At 38.9% G+C, this 21833-nt stretch overlaps 3 protein-coding genes across 6 annotated transcripts; 2 read left to right on the top strand and 1 right to left on the bottom strand.

The window, feature by feature from the left end:
- Nucleotides 1-344: 344 nt before the first annotated feature.
- LOC135082350 (cyclin-dependent kinase 1) lies at nt 345-4761 on the top strand. Its single transcript, XM_063977137.1, has 7 exons — nt 345-740; nt 894-1038; nt 1612-1746; nt 2348-2457; nt 3149-3262; nt 3543-3645; nt 4155-4761. The coding sequence occupies exons 1-7, from the start codon at nt 592-594 to the stop codon at nt 4353-4355; spliced, it is 957 nt and encodes a 318-aa protein (XP_063833207.1). The 5' UTR covers nt 345-591; the 3' UTR covers nt 4356-4761.
- Nucleotides 4762-8599: 3838 nt separating this feature from the next.
- On the bottom strand, nt 8600-20809 carry LOC135082358 (zinc finger protein ZFP2-like). Of its 4 annotated transcripts, none has more exons than XM_063977146.1 (15): nt 20414-20809; nt 19081-19242; nt 18307-18465; nt 17749-17994; nt 17216-17491; nt 15517-15706; nt 13443-13620; nt 12806-12999; nt 12360-12508; nt 11528-11686; nt 10585-10824; nt 9805-9882; nt 9508-9576; nt 9227-9310; nt 8600-8776 (listed from the first exon to the last, which is right to left on the bottom strand). In XM_063977146.1, exons 1-15 carry the CDS (start codon nt 20543-20545, stop codon nt 8642-8644), a joined length of 2451 nt encoding a protein of 816 aa, XP_063833216.1. In that variant the 5' UTR covers nt 20546-20809; the 3' UTR covers nt 8600-8641. The 4 variants fall into 4 exon arrangements, with proteins under 4 accessions (XP_063833216.1, XP_063833219.1, XP_063833218.1 ...); XM_063977149.1 differs by having other exon boundaries at nt 9814-9882; XM_063977148.1 differs by having other exon boundaries at nt 10591-10824.
- LOC135082362 (dnaJ homolog subfamily B member 13-like) lies at nt 15930-17048 on the top strand. The gene has a single exon (XM_063977155.1). It carries the CDS (start codon nt 15974-15976, stop codon nt 16988-16990), a length of 1017 nt encoding a protein of 338 aa, XP_063833225.1. The 5' UTR covers nt 15930-15973; the 3' UTR covers nt 16991-17048.
- Nucleotides 20810-21833: the final 1024 nt, after the last annotated feature.

The following is a 21833-nucleotide window of genomic DNA, read 5'->3' as shown; positions in this document are numbered from 1 at the left end:
CTACAAAATAGCAAAAAAGTCAAAACAAAAATGACTGACATGGATGACATTACACGGCCGGCACAATGTCAACCAAAGATAATGTCACAAAGCTATAGAGCACGTTCATCAATCATGTTTTAGTAATACTTTTACCGCTCCTTTGATGCTCCTCTCCTTCCATAAAAGATTACACGTTTGCTGTGTGGAAACGTGGTCTTATGTTATGCATCAATAAAACGTTTTTTTAGTCGTCGCCATTCTTTTACATCGCAAATTAAGTGAGCTATTAAGTGAGCTACGCCCACATTCAGTAGCAATGCTGTTAATAAAAAAAAGGATTGTAGTGTAATGTTTGACAGTTCACAAATTTAAAAAGTTTACGTTTGAAAGTCGTTACTGCAAGGAAACGATTGCGTTGTTTTGTAAAATATTGCAAGAACTGAATGATTTTCTGGTTTTCAATGCAATAAAACGATATTTTGCAGTGCCCTACTAATTATCAATCTACCGTTGTGTCTGTACTAACCGCACGCGGTAGTTTTTGTACAGCCCCACTCTCGCGTTCTCGCCGCGTTTTATCGAAAAGCTAACAAAATTCCGTACTACAAAATGGATGATTTTCTCAAAATTGAGAAGATCGGTGAAGGTACTTACGGTGTTGTTTACAAGGGGAAAAATAAAATAACCGGCCAGTTTGTGGCTATGAAGAAAATTCGTTTGGAGTCTGAAGATGAAGGCATTCCGTCCACTGCTATTCGGTAGGTGTGGTTTGGTGGTTTCCCAACATAAATATCACTATCATTTTCCGTATTAATAAGGCATCAACTTGTAGAGAAAATAATATTGGATTTCTGTAATGTTTTGCTTGATTTCTAACCTATACATAATTGTTTACGCGTGCTTTCTTTCAGCGAGATCTCACTCTTGAAAGAGCTAAACCACCCAAATATAGTGAAGCTGGAGGATGTGCTGATGGAAGAGTCGCGACTATACCTCATTTTCGAGTTCCTCTCTATGGACCTGAAGAAATATATGGACTCTCTTGGAAATGGAAAAGTGAGTGACATTTTTGTTGTGATTACTTATGTGTACCAAAGAAACAGTGGTATATTTAGTTCTACATAATGCTGTAATGTTGCACCACATTACATGAGTGAGGGAGTTCTCAGAGTAGCTTTTTCTACTTGTAATTTAAGTCTGCGTTTGACCCTAATCTTACTTCATTCATTCATAGTGATATCTTAATATTTACACAGGACAGAGGAGAATAGGCATAAAGCTGCAGATGTTATAATGATGATGCTGATAGGAATTCTGTTTTGGAGATACTGCTATGACTTCCAATGAAAATAACAACAAATTATATTATAGATGTTAGCTGATGCCAACAAGATTCATGATAAATTATTGAGATAAAATGTTTTGCAAATACAATCTTTCAAGACAAACTTCTGAAATATCATATGTTTTACTTCTAATTACAAACCATGATTAACCTTTTGTCTGCATATGTTACAAATCCAGGCACAACACAATTACTTTCAGATTGTCTGGCATTCAGCGAGTTAACAGTTAATGTGTTCTTTATCTTTGTCTGTCAATTAACAACAACAATTCTATTTCCTCTAGTTTATGGACCCGGCGGTGGTGAAAAGCTACCTGTACCAGATCAACAGCGCCATCTTGTACTGCCACCAGCGCCGCATTCTGCACCGAGACCTCAAGCCACAGAACCTGCTCATCGACAAGACTGGCATCATTAAGGTATTCAGGTGTTTTTGATTCAGTTAATTTGTGTGAATAGTGTAATTGGTTTTAGCATTCTATTTAGAAAACGTAAGCATAGTTTAGTTTGGCTGGGCATTTTACTTTCTTAGCTTATTGACTGACTTAGGCCTCTGTATGACTTGTATTTTTCTTTCAACCAACCCAGATTGCTCCAAAAAGTTTGTAGTCTTTTTTATGAGAGCTATAACATCACTTGTGGCAGACTTTATGAGCTTCCATAGTCTGGGTAGCATGGGGTCATTTTGTTATTTGGTTTAACTTATCTAAGGGTAAATATGTAAGTATCTGATTATTTCCACAAGTAGTTTACTAGTAGGCCACTGATTATATCACTAGCGGGAAAGGTATCCTGCCCAATGCCACATAAAATTAGGGCTTGTGTCAGTGCACCAGCTACTAGGTATTCTGTCACTTGTTATTACAATCCAATCTGTTAAAAGCTGCTGGCTGATTGCAGATTGCAAAAGAGAAAAAAAAACTTATTTTTCTTATTTTAATTAAGGTCCTTTCCATGTTGGCTCTTACTCTAACGACTGGTGACTTGACTTGATGAGACATGTCTGTCCTTGTTCCCCAGGTGGCGGACTTCGGGCTGGGGCGCGCGTTTGGCGTGCCGGTACGCGTGTACACACACGAAGTCGTCACGCTGTGGTACCGCGCGCCCGAGGTGCTGCTCGGCAGCCAGAGGTACGTAACATTTTATGTCAATGTAACTATGTGGCCGTTCTGCACTTATATGGGACTATTCCCACCTCTCGTTCTCACTTCTACAACTCCTGTGTAGCCAGAAAACTACTGTTATATTGATTATACCATTGTCGTATGTAGGCTAATTTTTAGGCGGAGCCTGAACCTGGATTACAAACGGTCATTTTCGAATCGATAGCCCAAAATCCCAACGGCCCTCCGGCCCTGCTATACATATATACACGCATGATTGATACCTACCTTTTATTTAAACTGTATGGTGTGTTATTTTCTGGATTGGTAGTCTCATCATCAGCATTAAGACTTTTTGTCTCTCTACTCATGTTTGTGATTTATAAATAAAGTTTAATGTTCTTAAGTAAAAATAATTATGTTCAATATGTGATAAAAAGTATATCAGACTGAAATCTAGGTCAGTAAACTAGTTCCAAAGTCTTTTAAATAAAAACATCGCGATCGCTGTATACCTACTTTTTTTATTTTCACCTCTATGTAAGCACTGAATTACTTGGATAACACATTCTGTTTGAAATAAAAACATCGCGATCGCTGTATTACCTACTCTTTTTTATTTTGTTTTATTCAGAAAACAAACAGCTTACAAAGCCTATAGTTTTCACCTCTATGTAACCACTGAATTACTTGGATAACACATTCTGTTTGCCCTCAGGTATTCCTGCCCGATCGACATCTGGTCTGTGGGCTGCATTTTCTCGGAGATGTCGTCCAAGAAACCCCTTTTCCAGGGAGACTCGGAGATTGACCAACTCTTCCGAATCTTCAGGTAATTTTTGCACATTTAGAATATTTTTTTTCAAGAGAGCGTATCTTCACCTTAAAGGCCGGCAACGCACCTGTAACGCCCCTGGGTCTGCGGGTGTCTATGGGCGACGGTAATCACTTACCATCAGGTGATCCGTCTGCTGGTTTGCCTCCTGTCACATAAAAAAAAAAGTTATTAAACATTTTGATCGAGATGCGACTCTTATGGCTAAAAAGTTATGATACATCTGTTGTTGGTAATTTTTGTTCTTTACTGATACAAACTGTGTTGTATATTGCAGGATGCTTCGCACTCCTACTGAAGAGATTTGGCCTGGTGTCTCTTCCCTACCTGACTACAAGCCTACCTTCCCCAATTGGAACACCTTTAACTTGCACAACCATGTAAGTTATAATTTTGATATCTATTTCTTGGTAGAGCTGTCTGTCTTTATCACTCAAACTGCCTGGAAAAAGAGAGAAATAAAATGTCTCTTGGTTATGAATTTTGTACTTGAACTATGTAATGAAAAAAGATATTTCGATTCCATTAGACCATGGTGGATGAATTAATCCTTAAATAAAGTAAAATCTATTTGTAAAACCTCTTTTGACAAATAATGTAGTTTTATTAGTTAGTCTATGGATTCAATGGATTGTGAAAGCCTGGTCCGTGAGCACGTAGAATCCCGTCCAATGACCCCAAGCTACCCATCCCTATCCCTCGCGCGTAATTATGTTGCTGTCGCTACTGTGTGACGGGCGCCCGCAGTGAGTGTGCGAGCGCGACAGCAACATAATTACGCGCGAGCGATAGGGATGGGTAGCTTGGGGTCATTAAACGGGATTCTACGTGCTCACGGACCAGGCTTTATTTATTTCTTTTCCTAATAAATAACCTTTTACTCTTCCAGGTCCAAAACCTTGACGAAGTGGGCATGGACTTGCTCCAAAAGATGCTTGTCTATGACCCGGTGAAGCGCATCTCCGCTAAAGACGCGCGCCGCCACCGGTACTTCCGTGACGTCAAGCTACCGCCCGGCCTCACGCTACACTCGGCCTACATACGCTACACGGGACACGAGAACGATACAGACAACGCGCAGTGCGTGTAGAGGTAACTTTAGTTATATTTTAGGTGATATTAGACATCCAGATTGGACCTTGATGTTAAGTCCTTAAGGTCGACGTTGTCACAGCAATGTTGTGACGTCAGACCCTTGATATTTTGATATTTAGTCCGTAACGGTCAACGTTTTCTTTCAATGTGTTGACGTCAGCCGCAATGGGCTTGATTCTGAGACTACTGAAAAGTATCCTTTATTATCTCTTATTCTTTCCTTTTTCTTTCAATGAGCCACATGAGGATCTGTCTATGAAAACAACTACGCTACATACTTTAAACCGTAATGTGTGTTACAACATGCATTCTACCAGTATTTGTATTGGCCTTAATGCATGCACTGACTTAAGAATCGAGCCCATTGATGGATTCTTGAGGATTGTCCACTTGAATAAGCTTAATGCATTGAGATGGGTGTGAGTTTTGTTAATTCTATTTATCAGATGAATGTGCTCAGAACTCATAAAGTACCATGTTAATGGCTATGGTCATGTGTGTGAGAGAAAATTGATAGACATCAGAATTTTATGCCTTAATAACTAAGCAATATGTAGATGTAAAATAGTATATTTTGTGCTAAATGTCTTTTATGTTAAGAGAGGTCAGTACGCCTGCTATTGCTTCACTTCACATGATCTGTTCGTCATTGTAATTGACAATATAAATTTCTTGTCTCATTATTATAACTTTCTAATTCAAGTGGATTATGCTTACGACCTATTTTGATTTGTCTGTGTTGACATTTTATATTGGGCCATGCGATTCTACGGCCGGTGACACACTACGACTTTTTGCAGCGTTATAAACATACAAGTTGAAATAATATACTAGCGTTTGTTTTCTATTTACCCGATGCATACAAAGTTATGCACACTGCATCTAAAGTTTATCTGTTAGAGCAGTGGTTCTTAACCTTTAAGTCATGAGGGACCATTTTACCAAATTTCTGTCTTGTCAGGGACCACCTAATAATCGGTCAAAACCAGTTTGACTGCAAAAATCAGTTAAAAGTGGTTTTGACCAAGGTGTGCAAGTGCACTTCGTGGACCACTTGGACTGCTTCCAGGGACCACCAGTGGTCCGCGGACCACTGGTTAAGAACCACTGTGTTAGACTGTTACACATGACAAAAACTGCAATAAAAATGAGTACTAAGCCTGGATCTACCAACGATTCTATCTATACTTACTACCTATTATAAAACTGAAGAGTTGTTTATTTGGTTGAACACGCTGAACTAAACAACTGGTTCGAACATGCGAGTTATACCACCCTGTGACTTGGCATGTCAGGGGCTAGGCCCTCCCTGAAAAAAAAAAATAACCTTACGCCAATGGGTTCGAATAATGTAAAATAATTTATTTTATTAAAAACACTGCAATAAGTCGCGATGTGTAAAAGGCCTTCTACTTCATTACCAAAATTAGATCATTTTTTTTATATTTATGTATTTACTTTCTCGAATCTTCTAAATAAAATAATGTTATTACAACATGATGACAGATATGAATGATATTTAATATGAAAATTGTATATCTTGGGTGCTGAATTACAGGAAAATAAAATTAATATGTGTGACAGAATCAAAATATGCTATTTTCCCCCTGCCGTCTGGATAAAAATAAAATCATATTTAATTATTGTATTACATAACATCAAATAAGCTTTTCAGGGAATATAATTGTATTATCGAATGATTCGTATGTCGTATGATGATCGTATAGTAACTCGTGGCCTTAGGAACGATTGTATTGTAAATACTTTGGGGTGGTAATTTATAGTTTGGTAACTCTTTTGTACGAAAGATAACGCATCTTGTTGTATGGATTTTTGGGAATCTAAAGGTACAGTTACACGTGCTCATTACTAGCACAAAGCATGCCACTGTTGAGCAATTAGTAGCATGTGTGTCGAAAGATTGCAGCATTGCTAATAATAAGCATGTTCATTTCGAGCACGCTTGTTTCAAGCATGACATTTTATGAGCACGTGTAACTTTACCTTTATGTTTTGATTGTTTGGTTGGTCTTCGAACTACAATGTTCATGAATTATTTCCATTGATTGAATTGAACAAATAAGTAATTTTAGTAGGCCTAAGACTTGATTCATTCAGATTGACTGAATATGTTTAACCTTTCTTATCTTATTTCTTGCGTAACTTATCGTTTCGATATTTTTCGAGTCTCACGTTAAGGCTCATTTACACCCTTAGCAAAGCTCTTAAAAAATTTACTACCAGGTATACAAATTCAAATAAAAGGACGGCGTAAGAGTGTAAATGAGCCTGAAATGTTTTATCTTATATTTAGTTTTTATACAAGTACACTTAATTTAATTTATCGCTAGGCTCTCGTGTCCGGCACGCGAGGTTTTATTTAGTTCGTTTCGCAGTGATCAATGATTCGCAAATTGTAAATATCCTTGTGCCAAAACTAACCGCGTATGATATGGTTAATTTATTAGACAATGTTTAGTCCAAGGCATGACAAACCAGAAAAAAAAATATTCTTAAAAAAATAGCAATAAAGAAATGTTTGATAAGTCAAAATGTAACCGCACATATCGCTAGCTGGTTTGTATTGGGTGCTTTTCCATCTAGTCAATGTACCGCGCTTCGTCAGAAAGAACATGATTTTTCAAATAACAAAGTCAGATATCGACAATTTTACTAGACTACATTTTTACCCCAATGTTTGTGCTATAAATGTGCGTCAATTTTGCATATGGTACGTCAAACAGTGTCGCATCTTATTGAATTGTAATAGATGCGACTTGACTTCTTAAATGTACAACCCGGTCGAGTTAACTGCTTACGTGGCGGCTGTGACGTCACATCGACGCTCTGATATGGACGGGGCGAACGCAGGGAGGTGGGAGGGAGAGTCGCATTCCAGCGAGGTGCGCAGTTAGCGGTGTGCTGTTGCTGTTGCTTTACTTATTCTGTACTGCGGGTGTCTATGGGCGACGGTAATCACTTACCATCAGGTGATAAGTCTGCTCGTTTGCCACCTGTCACAAAAAAAAATCCTATACGAAGGGCACGCCTGGTTAGGTGCAATCATTGTGGTTCGTAAGGTCTACTCAGCTAAATACTGGGTTTGTATCAGAGTATTAAAGATGACAGTATGGTATCACAATATTATTCGAGAAATCCTTAATATGCGCTTTTAAATACAGTTGGTATATGCTCCTCGTGCTTGAAATAGTCAAATAGACAAATTGATCACTGTGTATTATCTTTATGTCTATAATGAATTTATGTTTAAGATGCGAATGTTTGATTTAGGTATTCATTAATGTGTAAAAATATAACGATTATTTTTAGTACACTGCAGTTTTATTTCATTCTCACAACTTGGTTAATATTAAATATCAGCGACGACAGTTTTATTGACATTTTTTTTTATAAATCGTCATCTTTTTGATTTATTTTTATAAGCCTGCCAAAAATAAAGGTGTAAAGGAAATGCGCAAATTATTTTAATATACTTTAGTACGTTTATTGCTTTTGTAAAAGTATACAACAAAATAACAAAGAAACATTAAACTCTAATGTACTGTTTACAATATTGTGCAGTTTTATTATGATTATTGCTTCGTGTAATCTTATAATAATGTTTACAATAATAAGATTAATAAGACACTATGTGATCATAAGAAATGTACAAATGAGTTGTGTAAAAAATGGCTGTAAATACTTAAAAATACAAAATTTTAATGAAAAAGTTTAAATCAAGTCTTACTATATTTATGTAACTATAACAATATGTAAACATCTTCAATTAAAAACTAGAAGACTATGAAATGAAAAACAAAAACTAAAAAACTTAAATTATAAAACTACATTATAAAGATGTACGATACGTACATAAGCGGCCTGCGCGCGGTAAAATTATGTATCAAAGTGATATTTTATTTTTGTGTCATTTTTGATGATATTAGTGGTAATTGCTGCCACTAAACTTGTTTGTGAAGTATTTTGGTGTCATTGAGAATGAAGAATAACGGTAAGTGCTTTTATATCTCGTTTTCAAATAGTTTGGTTACAGTGGCAACATTATGTAGCCGTTAACAATGTAGCTGATGTCCGTAATGATTGAAGTTATGATAAGTGAAATATGTAGTCTCGTATCATTAATATCACTTCTTTATAGCTTTATAAATGATGTATCACTCCGTATCATCGTGTATCACTCCGTATCATCGTGTATCACTTCTCATCACTTGTGTATCACCCCGTATCACTTGTGTATCACCCAGTATCACTGGTGTAAAGTTAATGGTGGATGGTGTAGACGGCGGAGTGAGGGTGTGGCTGCACATGAGTCCCTGGCGGCTGCAGGATGATGCGGTGCGCGACGCCGCCGAGGTCCTGCCCGCCCAGGCCAGACACGGCTACGGCTGGCTGCAGCTGTGAGCGACAATGGTAAGCGTTAAAATTATCTTTCTTTATCTACCTTCAATTGTTTGGTCACATGCAACTCTGATTCAAACAAAACTGAAAAACGAATGGCAAAGTTCAACCGAAGCAGTTCTGTTGTCCTGACGTCTCCCAGAATATTTGAAGTCCCGTTGTCTTAAATTTTTAATTATGAACCATTAATTCAATAAATTATTTCAATGAGGGTTTTCGCGAATGAAAGATCCGCTAGATGGCAGGACGTGGATGTGGAGTCTGACTGCTGCGTGATTGGTGGATTTTGACATATCTGTCAATGTCATGTCAAAAATAACCAATCATGCAGCATTTGGACCTCGCGTCTACGTATTGCCATCTGGCGGATTTTTCATTCGCGAAAACTCTCTGGCTTAAGGCTGGCTTATTAGTTAAACCAGAATAGGTCAAAGTTAGTAAACTCACCTGTAATATGTTAGGCAGCATTGTTTGGCAAGACGACGTTGCTACGTGTAGCTGCTGTTGTTGCACTTGCTGCACTCCGACAGCCTAAAATCATTACAAAAATTAATAAAAATATGTATTGCGAAAAATCTTTGCATTTAAAACAATAGGATTTTGAGGAGTAAAAGTAAAAGTAAACTTTCACAAGTTTGTAGAAGATCCAATTTGAAAAGAAACTTAATACGCTAAACTTTGGCACTAAAATCCTAAAATCTAATTAATTATTCCATTAATAAACTTACGTGTATCTGGATCGGTTGATGCTGCGGGTGTATTTGAATCGTTTGGACTTGCAGCTGCTGAGGTTGTTGCTGTAAAATAAAAACAATAGTGAAAACCAAAAACACCAAGCACCTCCATACAATGCTGAGTAGTTTAAAAAACGTGATGGTTGAAAGAAATGCGACTCAAATTGGATGATGTCCCTTTAGAAAAAAAACACAAGGACGTAGAGATCACATAAAATACCAATTCTAAACTCTTGTTCTTTTAGAAATGTATGTATTATACTTGGCTTCTTAATCTAGTAAAACATTTACCGTATTAACCTGCTGCTGGGTTTGCTGCAACTGTAAAGACTGCACCGATGATATCACAGGGTATGTGTGCTGAGCGTTCTGTAAAAAAAAACATAATTTAAAAACTATTTCTATTGGTTCTAAATCAGACCATCCAAAGATCTTGGAATCGTTTCGATGACTCTTTTATAATGCGAACAGCTAGGGACTGGAATTCGTTGCCTGCTGCTGTCTTTCCCGAAAACTATAATCCGGGCCTCTTCAAGGCGAGAGTGAATTGGCACTTACAGGGCAGATATGTACCATCCTAAACTGCATCCCACTTAACATCAGGTGCGATTGTGGTCAAATACCTGCCTTGTTATGCATAAAAAAAAATAACATTAACAGTTTCTTTGGCCATAGTGTGTGAAACATTTGATAACATTGCGAGTGAGTATTACATTGTTTGCTGTTTTTTGGGCATATTGTGTGTGACGTTAACTTTTAACTTTGCCATAATATTGTGCGAGACATGCATTAGTGAAAGTGACATTAACTGATACCTTGGCCATATTGTGTGTGACATTATCAGTAACTTGCCATGTTATGTGTGACATTATCAGTAACTTGTCATGTTATGTGTGACATTAACAGTTACTTTAGCCATATTGTGTGTGACATTATCAGTAACTTGCCATATTATGTGTGACATTAACAGTCACCTTAGCCATTTTGTTTGAGACATTAAAATTTTGCCATGTTATGTGTGACATTAACAGTCACCTTAGTTTGAGACATTAAAATATGTGTGACACGAACAGTTACCTGCACGATGCCCTGTTGCACGTGCTGCGCGTGTATCGGCACGTGGAGCTGCTGCACGCCGCCCACCTGCAGCACGGCCTGCTGTTGCAGCTGTTGCTGCACTTGCACCTGCTGTTGATGCTGCTGGTGCTGTTGTTGTTGCTGCTGTTGATGTTGTTGTTGCACTTGTTGTTGTTGTTGCTGTTGCACTTGCTGCTGTTGTTGTTGCACTTGCTGCTGCTGTTGTTGTTGCTGCTGTAAATTAATATTGTATAAGGAATTGTATTCATACACATTCTTCAAAAAACTACGCCTTAATAGCCATTATAATTAACTACATCGACGTGAAGCGCGATGACTTGAAGGCCCGTCCATCTGCCGCCATTCACTATAACTATGCTGGCGGCGTGCTCAGATGCCCTCAATGCGCGAGGGATTTTACCACGAAAATGGGCTACGTAAGCCATCTTCGGGCACACCAGCGCCGCCAAGACAGCTAGGAGTCGGAGTGGTCGCCATGGCCGAAATCGGTCGGATGGATCATCATCATCAATTAACCACATCTTAGGATTCTATTGGTATGTGGGGAAAAAATACAATTTTTTCCTTATGTCAATTATGCGACTATCAGGGCTCACCAACCCGTCTGGCCAGCGTAGGGAGTTCAGGTCAAATCCTCTATTTGCTGCTGGCAAATTAGAGAGGATCTTTTTCCTGTAAATTAGACCCAGAACAGACTGTGAAACGCAACTGCAACGAAACTGCAAGTTTCAGATGATTCTGATGAATGAAACTGAAAGTTTAACTGGTCGCGTCATGTGTGGTCTCAAGTTCTCAACGGCTATGGCAGAAAAGATGCAACTCAAAAGTAACTAGCAATTGCAGTTGCGTTTCACCGTCTGTTCTGGGCCTTTGTGGAATTTAGTGGATATTAAATGACTGATGATGATGTAATTACCTGAACGTGAGTCATCATGTGTTTCTTCAGGCTGTGCAGGTACATGTAAGTCTTGACGCAGATGCCGCACTTGTAACGCTTCTGCTGTATAGGCGACTCTTGTGTTTGAGGCTCTTGGGTCTGCGATTCTTCCTGGTCCTCGCCGATGGTCACATTGGCCTGGGATAGTGTAAAAATAATTCTTCATTTTAATGTAGAACTTAGATGTTACCAGATGTTACATACATGTGTTAGAACGTAAAAAAGAATTGGTTAGGGTTCTCAAATTCTAAGTTGGAGGGGAGGTATCAGGAGGATATCTAGGAGGTGTAGATAGCCATCCTGATTCAAGGCTCTAGAAGCAAACTCTCAAAAGACGTAGTTCTTTAATTTTTTAGCGTAAGAGTCGTATCTCAAACTAATTTGAAAATTATAAATAACTTGAAAATATCGAACTGCCTAAGGCAGGAATTGAACTCACGATCTTCCGCTGGGTTCAATTCCCGCCTTAGGCGATTAGTTCGATTTTTTCAAGTTATTTATTTCTCAAAAGACGATCGGATCAGGACAATAAAACTTGGATAATGGAAAGATACATTTGAGACAAAGGTTCCAAGTTTGGTGATTGTAATTGTGTTGTTGGCAGTATGCGCCTTAAAAAAAGCTATTCATTCACACATTGTTGGCTACAATCAAGATGTATTGTCACAAGGTAACATTTAAGATATTCCTCAGTAAGGCGTTGAATATGCCCCGAGAATCGTTATTCATATTGGACAACCATTGCAGTTTCCTTAATTTAGTTTTTCTATCTCTATGCACACTCTTGCTATAAGTGAGAGGCACAACTCACCTGGACATCCTGGACCGCTTCGTTGTCGTTTTTAGCAGCTGCAGCAACTTGAGTCTCCGAGCTGTTCTCAGAGTTGGTCGAAGCTTCCGAATCTGGCTTTACTTCGTGGGTCTTCATGTGCTTCTTGTATGAATTTGACTCTATGTAACCTGCAAAAATATTATTTTTTAACTACTCTAAGAAAAAACTGAGAAACTATGCATTCTTTGAGGAGGCCCCATACTAGAAGTATTTGACGGGTGTCGTTTCGCGCTGGATACTAAATGGATTTCAATTACATGTATAATGTAGTTAATAACTGGGTAAGTTCTTGAGCTATTGAAGCGTTGTAGGAGGGTGTTCAGATGTGCGACATTTAGTTAAACCCAATAAAGAAAAGCGCTGTCTGCTTCTTGAGGAGCTGCAGCGAGCAGAATTCACGCGTGAACATTCGTTTCAGTACGCACCTTTCCCACACACGTTGCAGTGATACTTTCTTTCGCCGGTATGATGTCTGCGATGCACAGCCAGATATGACGCCGAACTGAACCGCTGCGAGCAGAGTTCGCACGCGAATAACTTCTCGCCGGTGTGTTTCGTCGAATGCACGCGCAGCTCCGAACGAGACGTGCAGCCTTTGTAACAGACTGGGCAGACGAACCTGAGAATATTTATGTATTGATTGGTAAGTGATAATGTCTATGTTTTATTCTTATTCTTCTATTGTGGGTGTTATACACACTGTTTGATTCATTTTTAAACAAGTAGGTGCATAGGTTCAAATACTGGTTGATTTTTTACAGTCTCGGTATTTTCACTAAGTTCCAAAAAATCTGCTGTTTCATACATTTTTATCAACCTGTATTGAACTTTTGTATTATACAGCTGATTTTTTTGTGATTTCAGAGTTGGTCCCATAGTGAAAGTTATTTATATTCATTGGTAAAACAGCCTGTAAAAATATCGAAACGGAAAAAAAATCATCAGTTAGAAACATTTTGTACTCGTAGGTAGATCGTGTAACCCCATGTTGGGCGCCATTTTGCTTATCCTCGTTCGAATTACTGCTAAGACTAAAACGACATGATGATGATAAGAACTTACTTCTTATGTCCAGTATGAGTGACCATATGGTTATTTCTAGCTGAAGACGTGGTGAAGCGCGCCGAACAAAGCTTGCAGCTGTAAGGCTTCTCTCCCGTGTGCGTACGCCGATGGTAGATCAGGGCTGATTGCTGCGCGAACTTACGCTCGCAGAACTGACACTCGAAGGGCCGCTCGCCTGGGGACAAGCAAATGATTTCTTTTAAAGCCTGGTCCGTGAACACGTAGAATTTTGTCCATTGTCGGCCGTTTGGTGTAATAGTGGTTCAGAACGGACTACTATGCCGAGAGGTCCCGGGTTCGATTCCCGGCCGGGCAGAAATTGAAATGATGAATTTTAATTTCTGTGACGGGTCTGGGTGTTATAGCCTGACCAGGAACATAAAAACCCTCGCCATGTTGCGGAAAACTAATGGTACTAATTTCTTTTAATGGCAACAGTAACTGAAAACTTCATTGACATGTCACCTTGCATGTCAGTCTATTGCTGTCAAAGTGTAAACAAACTTTATTTTAAATGTGCGCAATTGGTTTTATGAATTAAATTGCTAAAATATTTTTGTAGTCGTGAAAGAAAAGTGGTTCACAATGTGTTAAAGTATTTGTCGAAGAGAAATACTAAGGGTTCGGACAATATTTTCATTGAATAATGTTTCCGACAAAGGTTGTCAAATTGACTGTCATGTTTATCGTATAGTACAGTCCACTATGAAAATTAGCTGTGGTTTGTTTCAACTACCTATTTTAAAAATTTGTCACTTTCTAAGTGTTGAATTTTATGGGATTGGGAAAGAAGTACCGAGTTTGAAGCGTTCATGAGCAGACATTGCAGTTGAATATTCAAGTTCTGAATTTGATTATTGATGAATAATAAAATAAATCTACTAGCTCGATTGATGGTTTCATTTAATTTATTTAAATCAGGTTACCTATAATAATAATTTTTCGTTAATTTATGAAAATATCAAATTAGCCCGTAATCCTGAATCCTGATACATAAAGTTAGCCTATTAATTTAACACAGGTACGACTGTACTCAGTGTTGCACTATCAAATGCAATTGAGGCGCCTCTATGCCAGGGTTTTTATGTTCCTGGTCAGGCTATACTATGTATAATATGTACGTATTTAAAAAAAAAAAAAAGTATATAAGTAGTGTATCCGTCAAGCTAGCACCCATAACACAAGCATTAAGTTGCTTACTTTGGGGCTAGCTGGCGCTGTGTGAAATTGTCCAAAGATTTATTTATTTATTATTTATTTAATGACCCCAAGCTACCCATCCTTATCGCTCGCGCGTAATTAGGTATATTGCTGTCGCGACTGTGCGACGGGCGCCCGCAGTGAGTGTGCGAGCGCGACAGCAAATAATTACGTGCGAGCGATAAGGATGGGTAGCTTGGGGTCATTGGACAAAATTCTAGGTGCTCACGGACCAGGCTTTAGCTACGTACAGTTTTAGTTAAAAGATTTATTCTAAGACTTAAGGGAGACATTATGGGAACATCAGGCAACCCCAACCTGCCTGGCCAGCGTAGAGTGTGTGGTGTAGGCCAAATTCTCTTTGCCTTAGGAAAATTTAAGAGTTGCACTCCTGTAGTGACCCGATTTTCTTCTTTGCCTGGCCCATTCCCATTTTATTTGGGGTCGGCCCTCCGTATCAAGCGTCTCCAGGCTGCTCGGTCCTGGGTCATCTCACTGTTGACCTGGGCTTCTTCAACGTCCTTATTTGCTACGGAAATCCATGTGATTTGGGATCTTCCTCGTCCTCGGGGTTTAGTTTTGATGTCTAGCACTCCTGTAGTGACTCGATGATAATGAAATACTTATTTGCCGTTATCAAGTAATTAAAATAATGAGTAGCCCGGTCCGTGAGCACGTAGAATTTTGTCCAATGACCCCTAGCTACCCATACTTATCGTAATTATATTGCTGTCGCGACTGTGCGACTGGCACCCGCAGTGAGTGTGCGAGCGCGATAGCAACACAATTACGCGCGAGCGATAAGGATGGGTAGCTTGATCATTGGACAAAATTCTACATGCTCACAGACCAGACTATAGTAAGTAATTACCTGTGTGGACACGCATGTGTGCGTTCAGCTTGGAGACCTCGTAGAATGCCTTGTTGCAGACCGAGCACACGTGGTTCCGTATTCCGCGGTGTTTCTTCATGTGCTGGCATAGAGTTGAGTGGCGGCGGAAGGTCTTGTTGCACTCCGAACATTTCAGGGGCTTCTCACCCGTGTGCAGGCGGAAGTGGACCTAATGGGTAGAGAATAAGGTTTAGTTGAGCTTGAAGTTTCTATTTTCTGAACCACCAAGAAAGAAATGGAACGTTTCTTTACCCATGTGGCCAATTTTTAATTAGTTGAAGCTGCATCTTTAGCTAAACCTTTTTAACGTATGACAGATGAGTATGTCAAGGTGTATGTCAACATTTTCGTCAACATGTCAAAATAAGATTGACGTAACTATATAAGTTATTTTGAATATTTTTGCAAATTACACAAATAATTTTAAAATATCAACATGGGTTTCGATTACTACGGTATATTAGGCGTGAAACGCTCCTGCACCCAACCAGAGATCAAGAAAGCCTATCGGCGCCTTGCCTTAAAATACAACCCTGAGAAACACGACAACGACGAAAATATGAAGCGAATATTTGCTCTGATCGGAGAAGCATACGAGGTACTAGTAGATCACAAAAGGCGAGCGGTTTACGACCAGTATGGAGAGGAAGGAATGAAGAAGGGAATCCCAGGACCTACAGAATACATCCAACCCTACACCTACCATGGAGAACCTTTGAGAACGTTCCACGAGTTCTTTGGCACGACGAACCCTTACGCAGACCTACTGGATTACTATGAAAATCCTCCACCGATGTTTGATTCTCCCTTAGGAAAAGGTTACAAAGAAAAAGACGCTACCATTCTTAGACCTTTAGCCTTATCTCTTGAAGAAATCTACAAAGGAGGTTTGAAGAAGATGAAGATTCAGCGCCTTGTTTTCACTGATGAGACATGCTCTGAATTGAAGTTAAGAGAAAAAGTCCTGTCCATTCCCATAAAGCCTGGGATTTACCCAAATACAGAGGTTCGTTTTAAAGAGGAAGGCGATCAGGGTCCTACTAGGATTCCAGCGGACGTTATATTCATTACAGAAGACCGACCGCATGAGACATACGTTAGATCTGGCTTGAGCGACTTGTTGACGACTAGAAATGTGACTTTGGAAGAAGCTCTGTGTGGTTTGACTATCACGTTGAGGACTTTAGATGAAAGGATCTTGAGAATCAAGGTATCTGATGTCATAACACCGACCTACGAGAAGATTATTGAAGATGAGGGCTTGCCAGTTCCCGCTTGTCCAACGAAAGCAAAGGGTAACCTCATAATAAGGTTCAAGGTGGAATTCCCAGAGTATTTGTCGAAGCGCGCTAAGAAAGCGTTTGCTGATGCGTTCAGGGTGAAGGAAGAAGAGGAAGAGAAGTTCCAGAAATTGAAGTGTGGAACATTGTCGACTCCGTCTCTTTACGATTAGATTAATTAAATCTTATATCGATTTTTAGCTAGAATACATAATTGAGAAAAAAATACAATAGTAATTTTAATTTAATTAATTGACAACTACTAAGGATGTGTGTTTCGACTATGTAATCTGCAGTGAAGGGCACCTCTGCGGCTCCAATACTGATTCAAAGGATTTTAATACTTGTTGATCTAGAATAGATGATTAGGGTTAAAGGTTAAAATCTATACAACTGACCTTCAAATCTGTAGGGTTGTAGAAGCTCTTATTGCACATCGAACAGACATATGGCCGCTCTCCTCTATGCCGCGCCATATGTGACCGTAAAGCGTAGCCGCTAAAGAATCTTTTCTCGCACACAGTGCACTGGTGCGTTTTCTGTTCGAAGTGCGTTTGTCGGTGGCGATAGAGCAGCGTCTTGGTGGCGAACGTTCGCTGACAGACCGAACATGTGGGTTGTTTTGGCGGCCGCTGCTCGTGAGTTCTCATGTGCATCTTCAACATTCCTGGACCCTGGAAATAAAGTACTAGTTATTGATACTGCTATTCTAATTTTATTAAATTCAGTCAGTGTGGCTGAATAACTGGTTAATAGACCATTGGAAGACTACGAGTATAGCTCTTTAAAGTAACTGCCAAAGCAATTAGTAATGCCATGAAAATTCTCTCTCATTTTCAATTGCGGGTCCTATAAATCTCCCAAATTCCTTGTGGTAGAGATTTTACACATGCCGCTTTAAAAACAAGCAATATGAGACCTAATTACGTACCTTGAAGGTCCTATCGCAAATGGGGCACATGGGCGGCTTCTTGCAATTGGCCTTGATCCAGTTGGAGTGCGATCGCATGTGCTGCTTCAGCCAACGCGCGTGCTTGAACTCCTTATGGCAGAGGTTGCAAACATGGCGGCCCGGTGCCACTGATGACGTGGCTTGGAAGACCACCATTTGCATGTACGATTCTTCGTCCGAGTTGAGGAGCTCGTCTTCTTTCTGGACTGGAGCTGGTTGCTCTGGCTGAAAGGAATATTAAGACTAATCAAGAATGTCGTGTTCTCTGAAGATAGGCTCTTAACGGCTACTCCTTGAAAATGATCAAATTAGATCGAATGGTGAAAAAACGGTCAATAGATGCTATGTCGATACCTAGTAACCAAAGTACTTGTATCTTATTATTTTGTCGACAGTGATCAGGAACAAATTGGTCAATCTGAAATTAATTACAAAGCTATCGAAATCTGGAGGAAATTGAGGTTGAACTAGTTTTTGTTACTCGCAAACCCTTTATTTCATATTCGTTTAGCCTTTATTTTGAACAGAAAAACTCACCATGAACACTTTATCGCTAAACGCGTCCTTTTCTTCCTGCACGACCGTCTCTTCGGTGCTGAAGAAGTTTTCCAAGATCTGGCTGTCGGAATTGATGATCGGCACTTCCATGTACTGCATAAAAGGCTCTGTGCAGGTCAGATTCAGCATCTTTTCTTTCTGAAAGGAAACAATTTTACATTAGCACGAAATTGAACATAATGGGATTGGCGCCTATAGTCATTACAACTCCTGCTAAGCCCAAAACTCCAGTTATCCAGGGGAAAGTTGCTACTTACTAATTCTTCTTTACAATAATCTAAACGCCGAGTTATTTTGATAAAACATGCATGTATGAACTTTACTCTTACAAGCTTACAACGCTTGCCTGCCTTTGTGTGAAGTCACCCCCGTAACCAGTGTTAATGCGAGAGAAAATGTGATATGCACTGTTTTATTATTACACCGCCTAAGTACGAGTTATAATGTAATATTAGTTTTTAAAAAAGTAAGTGCAGGCGACCGGCGCACCCGGCTAGACACTGGAAGTGTCTGGTCTGATCATCTGATGTGCCGGCAACTGTAGGAACCAATTTTGCATGTGTGTATTATTAGGTAGGTACTTAGTTAATATGTACCTACAATAAGTTACACTTAATTATCAGTTAGCACGAGAACGACTGCCGACAAACTGTTAAGCAGTTTGGCAGATTAGTATTAAGTAAAATCGATGTAACTTTTATGAGACAATAAAATAAAAAAAAGAGTCTTTGCGCCAAGTTAGAGATAACCCACCTCCTGTCTCTCGAGCTTGAGCGCTTCCTCAGCCATAGCCTTGGCCTGTTCCCGCAGCGTGACGTCATTTCTCTCCACCAGCTCCTTGAAGGCGTGGCAGCGAGAGATCTGGTGCACGCACTGGAGACACAGCTGGTTGGGCAGACCGTCGCCCATCGATACCTGGTGGCCAAGAATATGTGCACTTGGAGGCTATACTAGCAAGTCATGATCGAAATATGTATTATGTATTTATGTAAGAGATGCTAAGGAAAAGTCTCACTGTGGAAAATGAGGTAATCATCCTGCCTATTAATCGATTGTTTGTTAAGTATAAATGAATTTATCTTAGTGACTTCTTCATTTGGATAAGAAAAAATATCTAACTACCTATACTTCCTACTATATTAACCGTTTTACCAATCTCCATGATCAGAAAGCGACTGTTTTAGATAAAATGTATTCTACTATAATAATTCCGTACACCGTAAGTTATGGCAACATAAATGACGTGTACTTACGTACTTTTATTACTTTATTATTATTTAAGGTGTTTTAACGCGTTGATGTCTTTTCCACTGTTTTGGTATTTTTTGAGAATTATTTAGCTGTCTCTTTCTATCTTATAAATTACTTGAACTCTAAGCATTACTAATTAAATTAACTACCTATCCCTTTTCAGACTTGTACCTACTCCATACGAACTTTCGTAACTTTCATCCTCTATTTCATACCCCTTGGTACGAAATTATTACAGAGATGTCGCTCTCTACAACCTTTTTTTTTCTACATAAACGTTAGTTAGATGGTATGTAGGTGGATATGATACCTACTTAATGCAATGGAGTTTCTTAGAAGATTTTGCAAATTTTGCGCGCTATTTATGTTGGGGGTTGACTGATTGGGTCTCATAACCTTACTTCGTATGTAGTGCATTTTCATATTGCTTTCATTTCCACATAACTTAGTATGTATAGTAAGTCGATCAGTTTAGATAATTATGTTTTAAAAAGTTAATTAAATGTTTCCCGCTATTTCTCTGTTAAAGTAAAGGACGACTGTATACAATATTTAATACATTTTTGTTACTATCTCCGTCAGTCATCGATTGTACGAAAGTTCGTGCATACATCCGGCATCCCAGCGCCCCACATACGACAGACAGAGATAGCAGTGATTTCACAATTTTGAACATACGCATTGCGTCGAGAATTCTCAAAATCTGATGAATTCTAAACAAAGATGACGCGATGCGAGTCTCTCACTATCGACACGCATCACACGCCGTTCCCGTAGGTGCGAGAGAGACAACAATGCATTCCCAAAATAATTTCGATCATCAGTAGGAACTCACCTGCACTTTAGATATGCCCATCAGCATGGTAGCTGTGAGTTGCTCGAAGAGCGGTCTCATGTCCTTTTTTATCTGCAAACAAGCCCGACATATTTTGTCGAACTTCAAAACCTGCGTTCGAGGGGCAGCCATTTTGAGCTGCAGCTATCTTATTCACTTCGTCCTTGTTTTTAGTCGATCCACATTTACGAGAATCAAAATAAAATTACTACCACGTCACATGTTTACGAAAACTAAATGACACCAAGTTGTTTTTTGTTTGAGCAGTTTAAAGGCATTTAGAATACGTATTTAGCACTAAAATACAGCAATAATAACACCACTGTACGCTTACGAAACCAAAGAAAGAAAGAATGCGATGGGTGGGGTGTGACCCGTGTTCACTGCAGAGTAGAGCGAGCGAATGCGATGGCGTGAGGTAGCAAATTATACGAGTGCGACAGAGATAGATAACTGTTGAATGTGTTCAATACAAGTTAGCTCAATACCAAATGAAAGAGTTGGCATGACGTTCTCAAGACGCAATTATTCATGTAATATCAAAACAAACTTCGCGCTAAACACATGCATTATTTTGTTACTTTAATAATCTCAACATTACATAATAAATTTGGAGGAAAAATAATCGGCCATTGATCCGAATTTCATTAACCATGAAAAGAGACAGTCGCACTTAATTACAAGTTAATTGGTGGTTTCTTATTTCAACTTGGGTATTACAGTAATAAGTTAACTTTTAAACCCAATATTATTTAATAAAAATTTAATAACAATAAGGTAATTTTTCGTTTCTCTTTTTAACGCCACGAACACGGAACTCTACATTTTCGCTTCGTTCATTTGTTTGATAGAGAAAGTTACATGACGATATCCACGCTTTGCATAATTTCATTGGTATTTAATTAAGTTCTAGTCAGGTGCTATAAGTCTCTTGCTATCACTACGATTTATCTTGATTGCGTTTAAAAGTGATACCACCGGAGTAATACCTCTACAACTTTAGGAACCCAAGTATTTAAGTAGAGAGTAGATACGGCGAGTAGTATGTACTTAAATATTCGGTATAAATTACTAATCACGTACTTATAAGAATAATATTTATTTATTTTAACATAAATTAATTAGAAATAGAGCAATATCGGCTCATCTCACACTTGTATGGTCGTGGGTATTGATGTGCCGTTCCCGAGAACGCTCTCTCAACTGAGAATATTCTCAGGAGCGTTCCCGGGAGCGTTCTCCTAAGTGAGAAAGGTTGAGAATCATGTTTATCAAATGGAAATAAACAAACTTTCTTAAGTAAAATAGTTTTAAATTAAGTCAACAGATAAGTGTATATTAAATAATACACTCTATTTGCAGTGAAAGGCTATATTCTCAGTGTTCCCGAGAATATTCTCGGGAACTTTCTCGGCAATAT

This window comes from Ostrinia nubilalis, chromosome 21 (assembly GCF_963855985.1).
Source record: "Ostrinia nubilalis chromosome 21, ilOstNubi1.1, whole genome shotgun sequence".
NCBI lineage: Eukaryota > Metazoa > Arthropoda > Insecta > Lepidoptera > Crambidae > Ostrinia > Ostrinia nubilalis.
The sequence above is the reverse complement of the archived record's forward strand: the minus strand, read 5'-3'. Positions and strand labels throughout refer to the sequence as shown.

Bases quoted from the DNA above. Each gene is read 5' to 3' on its own strand.
- LOC135082350 (XM_063977137.1), top strand. From the start codon at position 592: ATGGATGATTTTCTCAAAATTGAGAAGATCGGTGAAGGTACTTACGGT. The intron at 3,263-3,542 runs GTAATTTTTGCA...TGTATATTGCAG, and splicing joins CAACTCTTCCGAATCTTCAG to GATGCTTCGCACTCCTACTG. The intron at 3,646-4,154 runs GTAAGTTATAAT...TTACTCTTCCAG, and splicing joins CCTTTAACTTGCACAACCAT to GTCCAAAACCTTGACGAAGT.
- LOC135082362 (XM_063977155.1), top strand. From the start codon at position 15,974: ATGGGTTTCGATTACTACGGTATATTAGGCGTGAAACGCTCCTGCACC.
- LOC135082358 (XM_063977146.1), bottom strand. From the start codon at position 20,545: ATGGCTGCCCCTCGAACGCAGGTTTTGAAGTTCGACAAAATATGTCGG. The intron at 13,000-13,442 runs GTAAGTTCTTAT...AAATATTCTCAG, and splicing joins ACTCATACTGGACATAAGAA to GTTCGTCTGCCCAGTCTGTT. The intron at 8,777-9,226 runs GTGAGTTTACTA...TGTCGCTCACAG, and splicing joins TGCTGCCTAACATATTACAG to CTGCAGCCAGCCGTAGCCGT.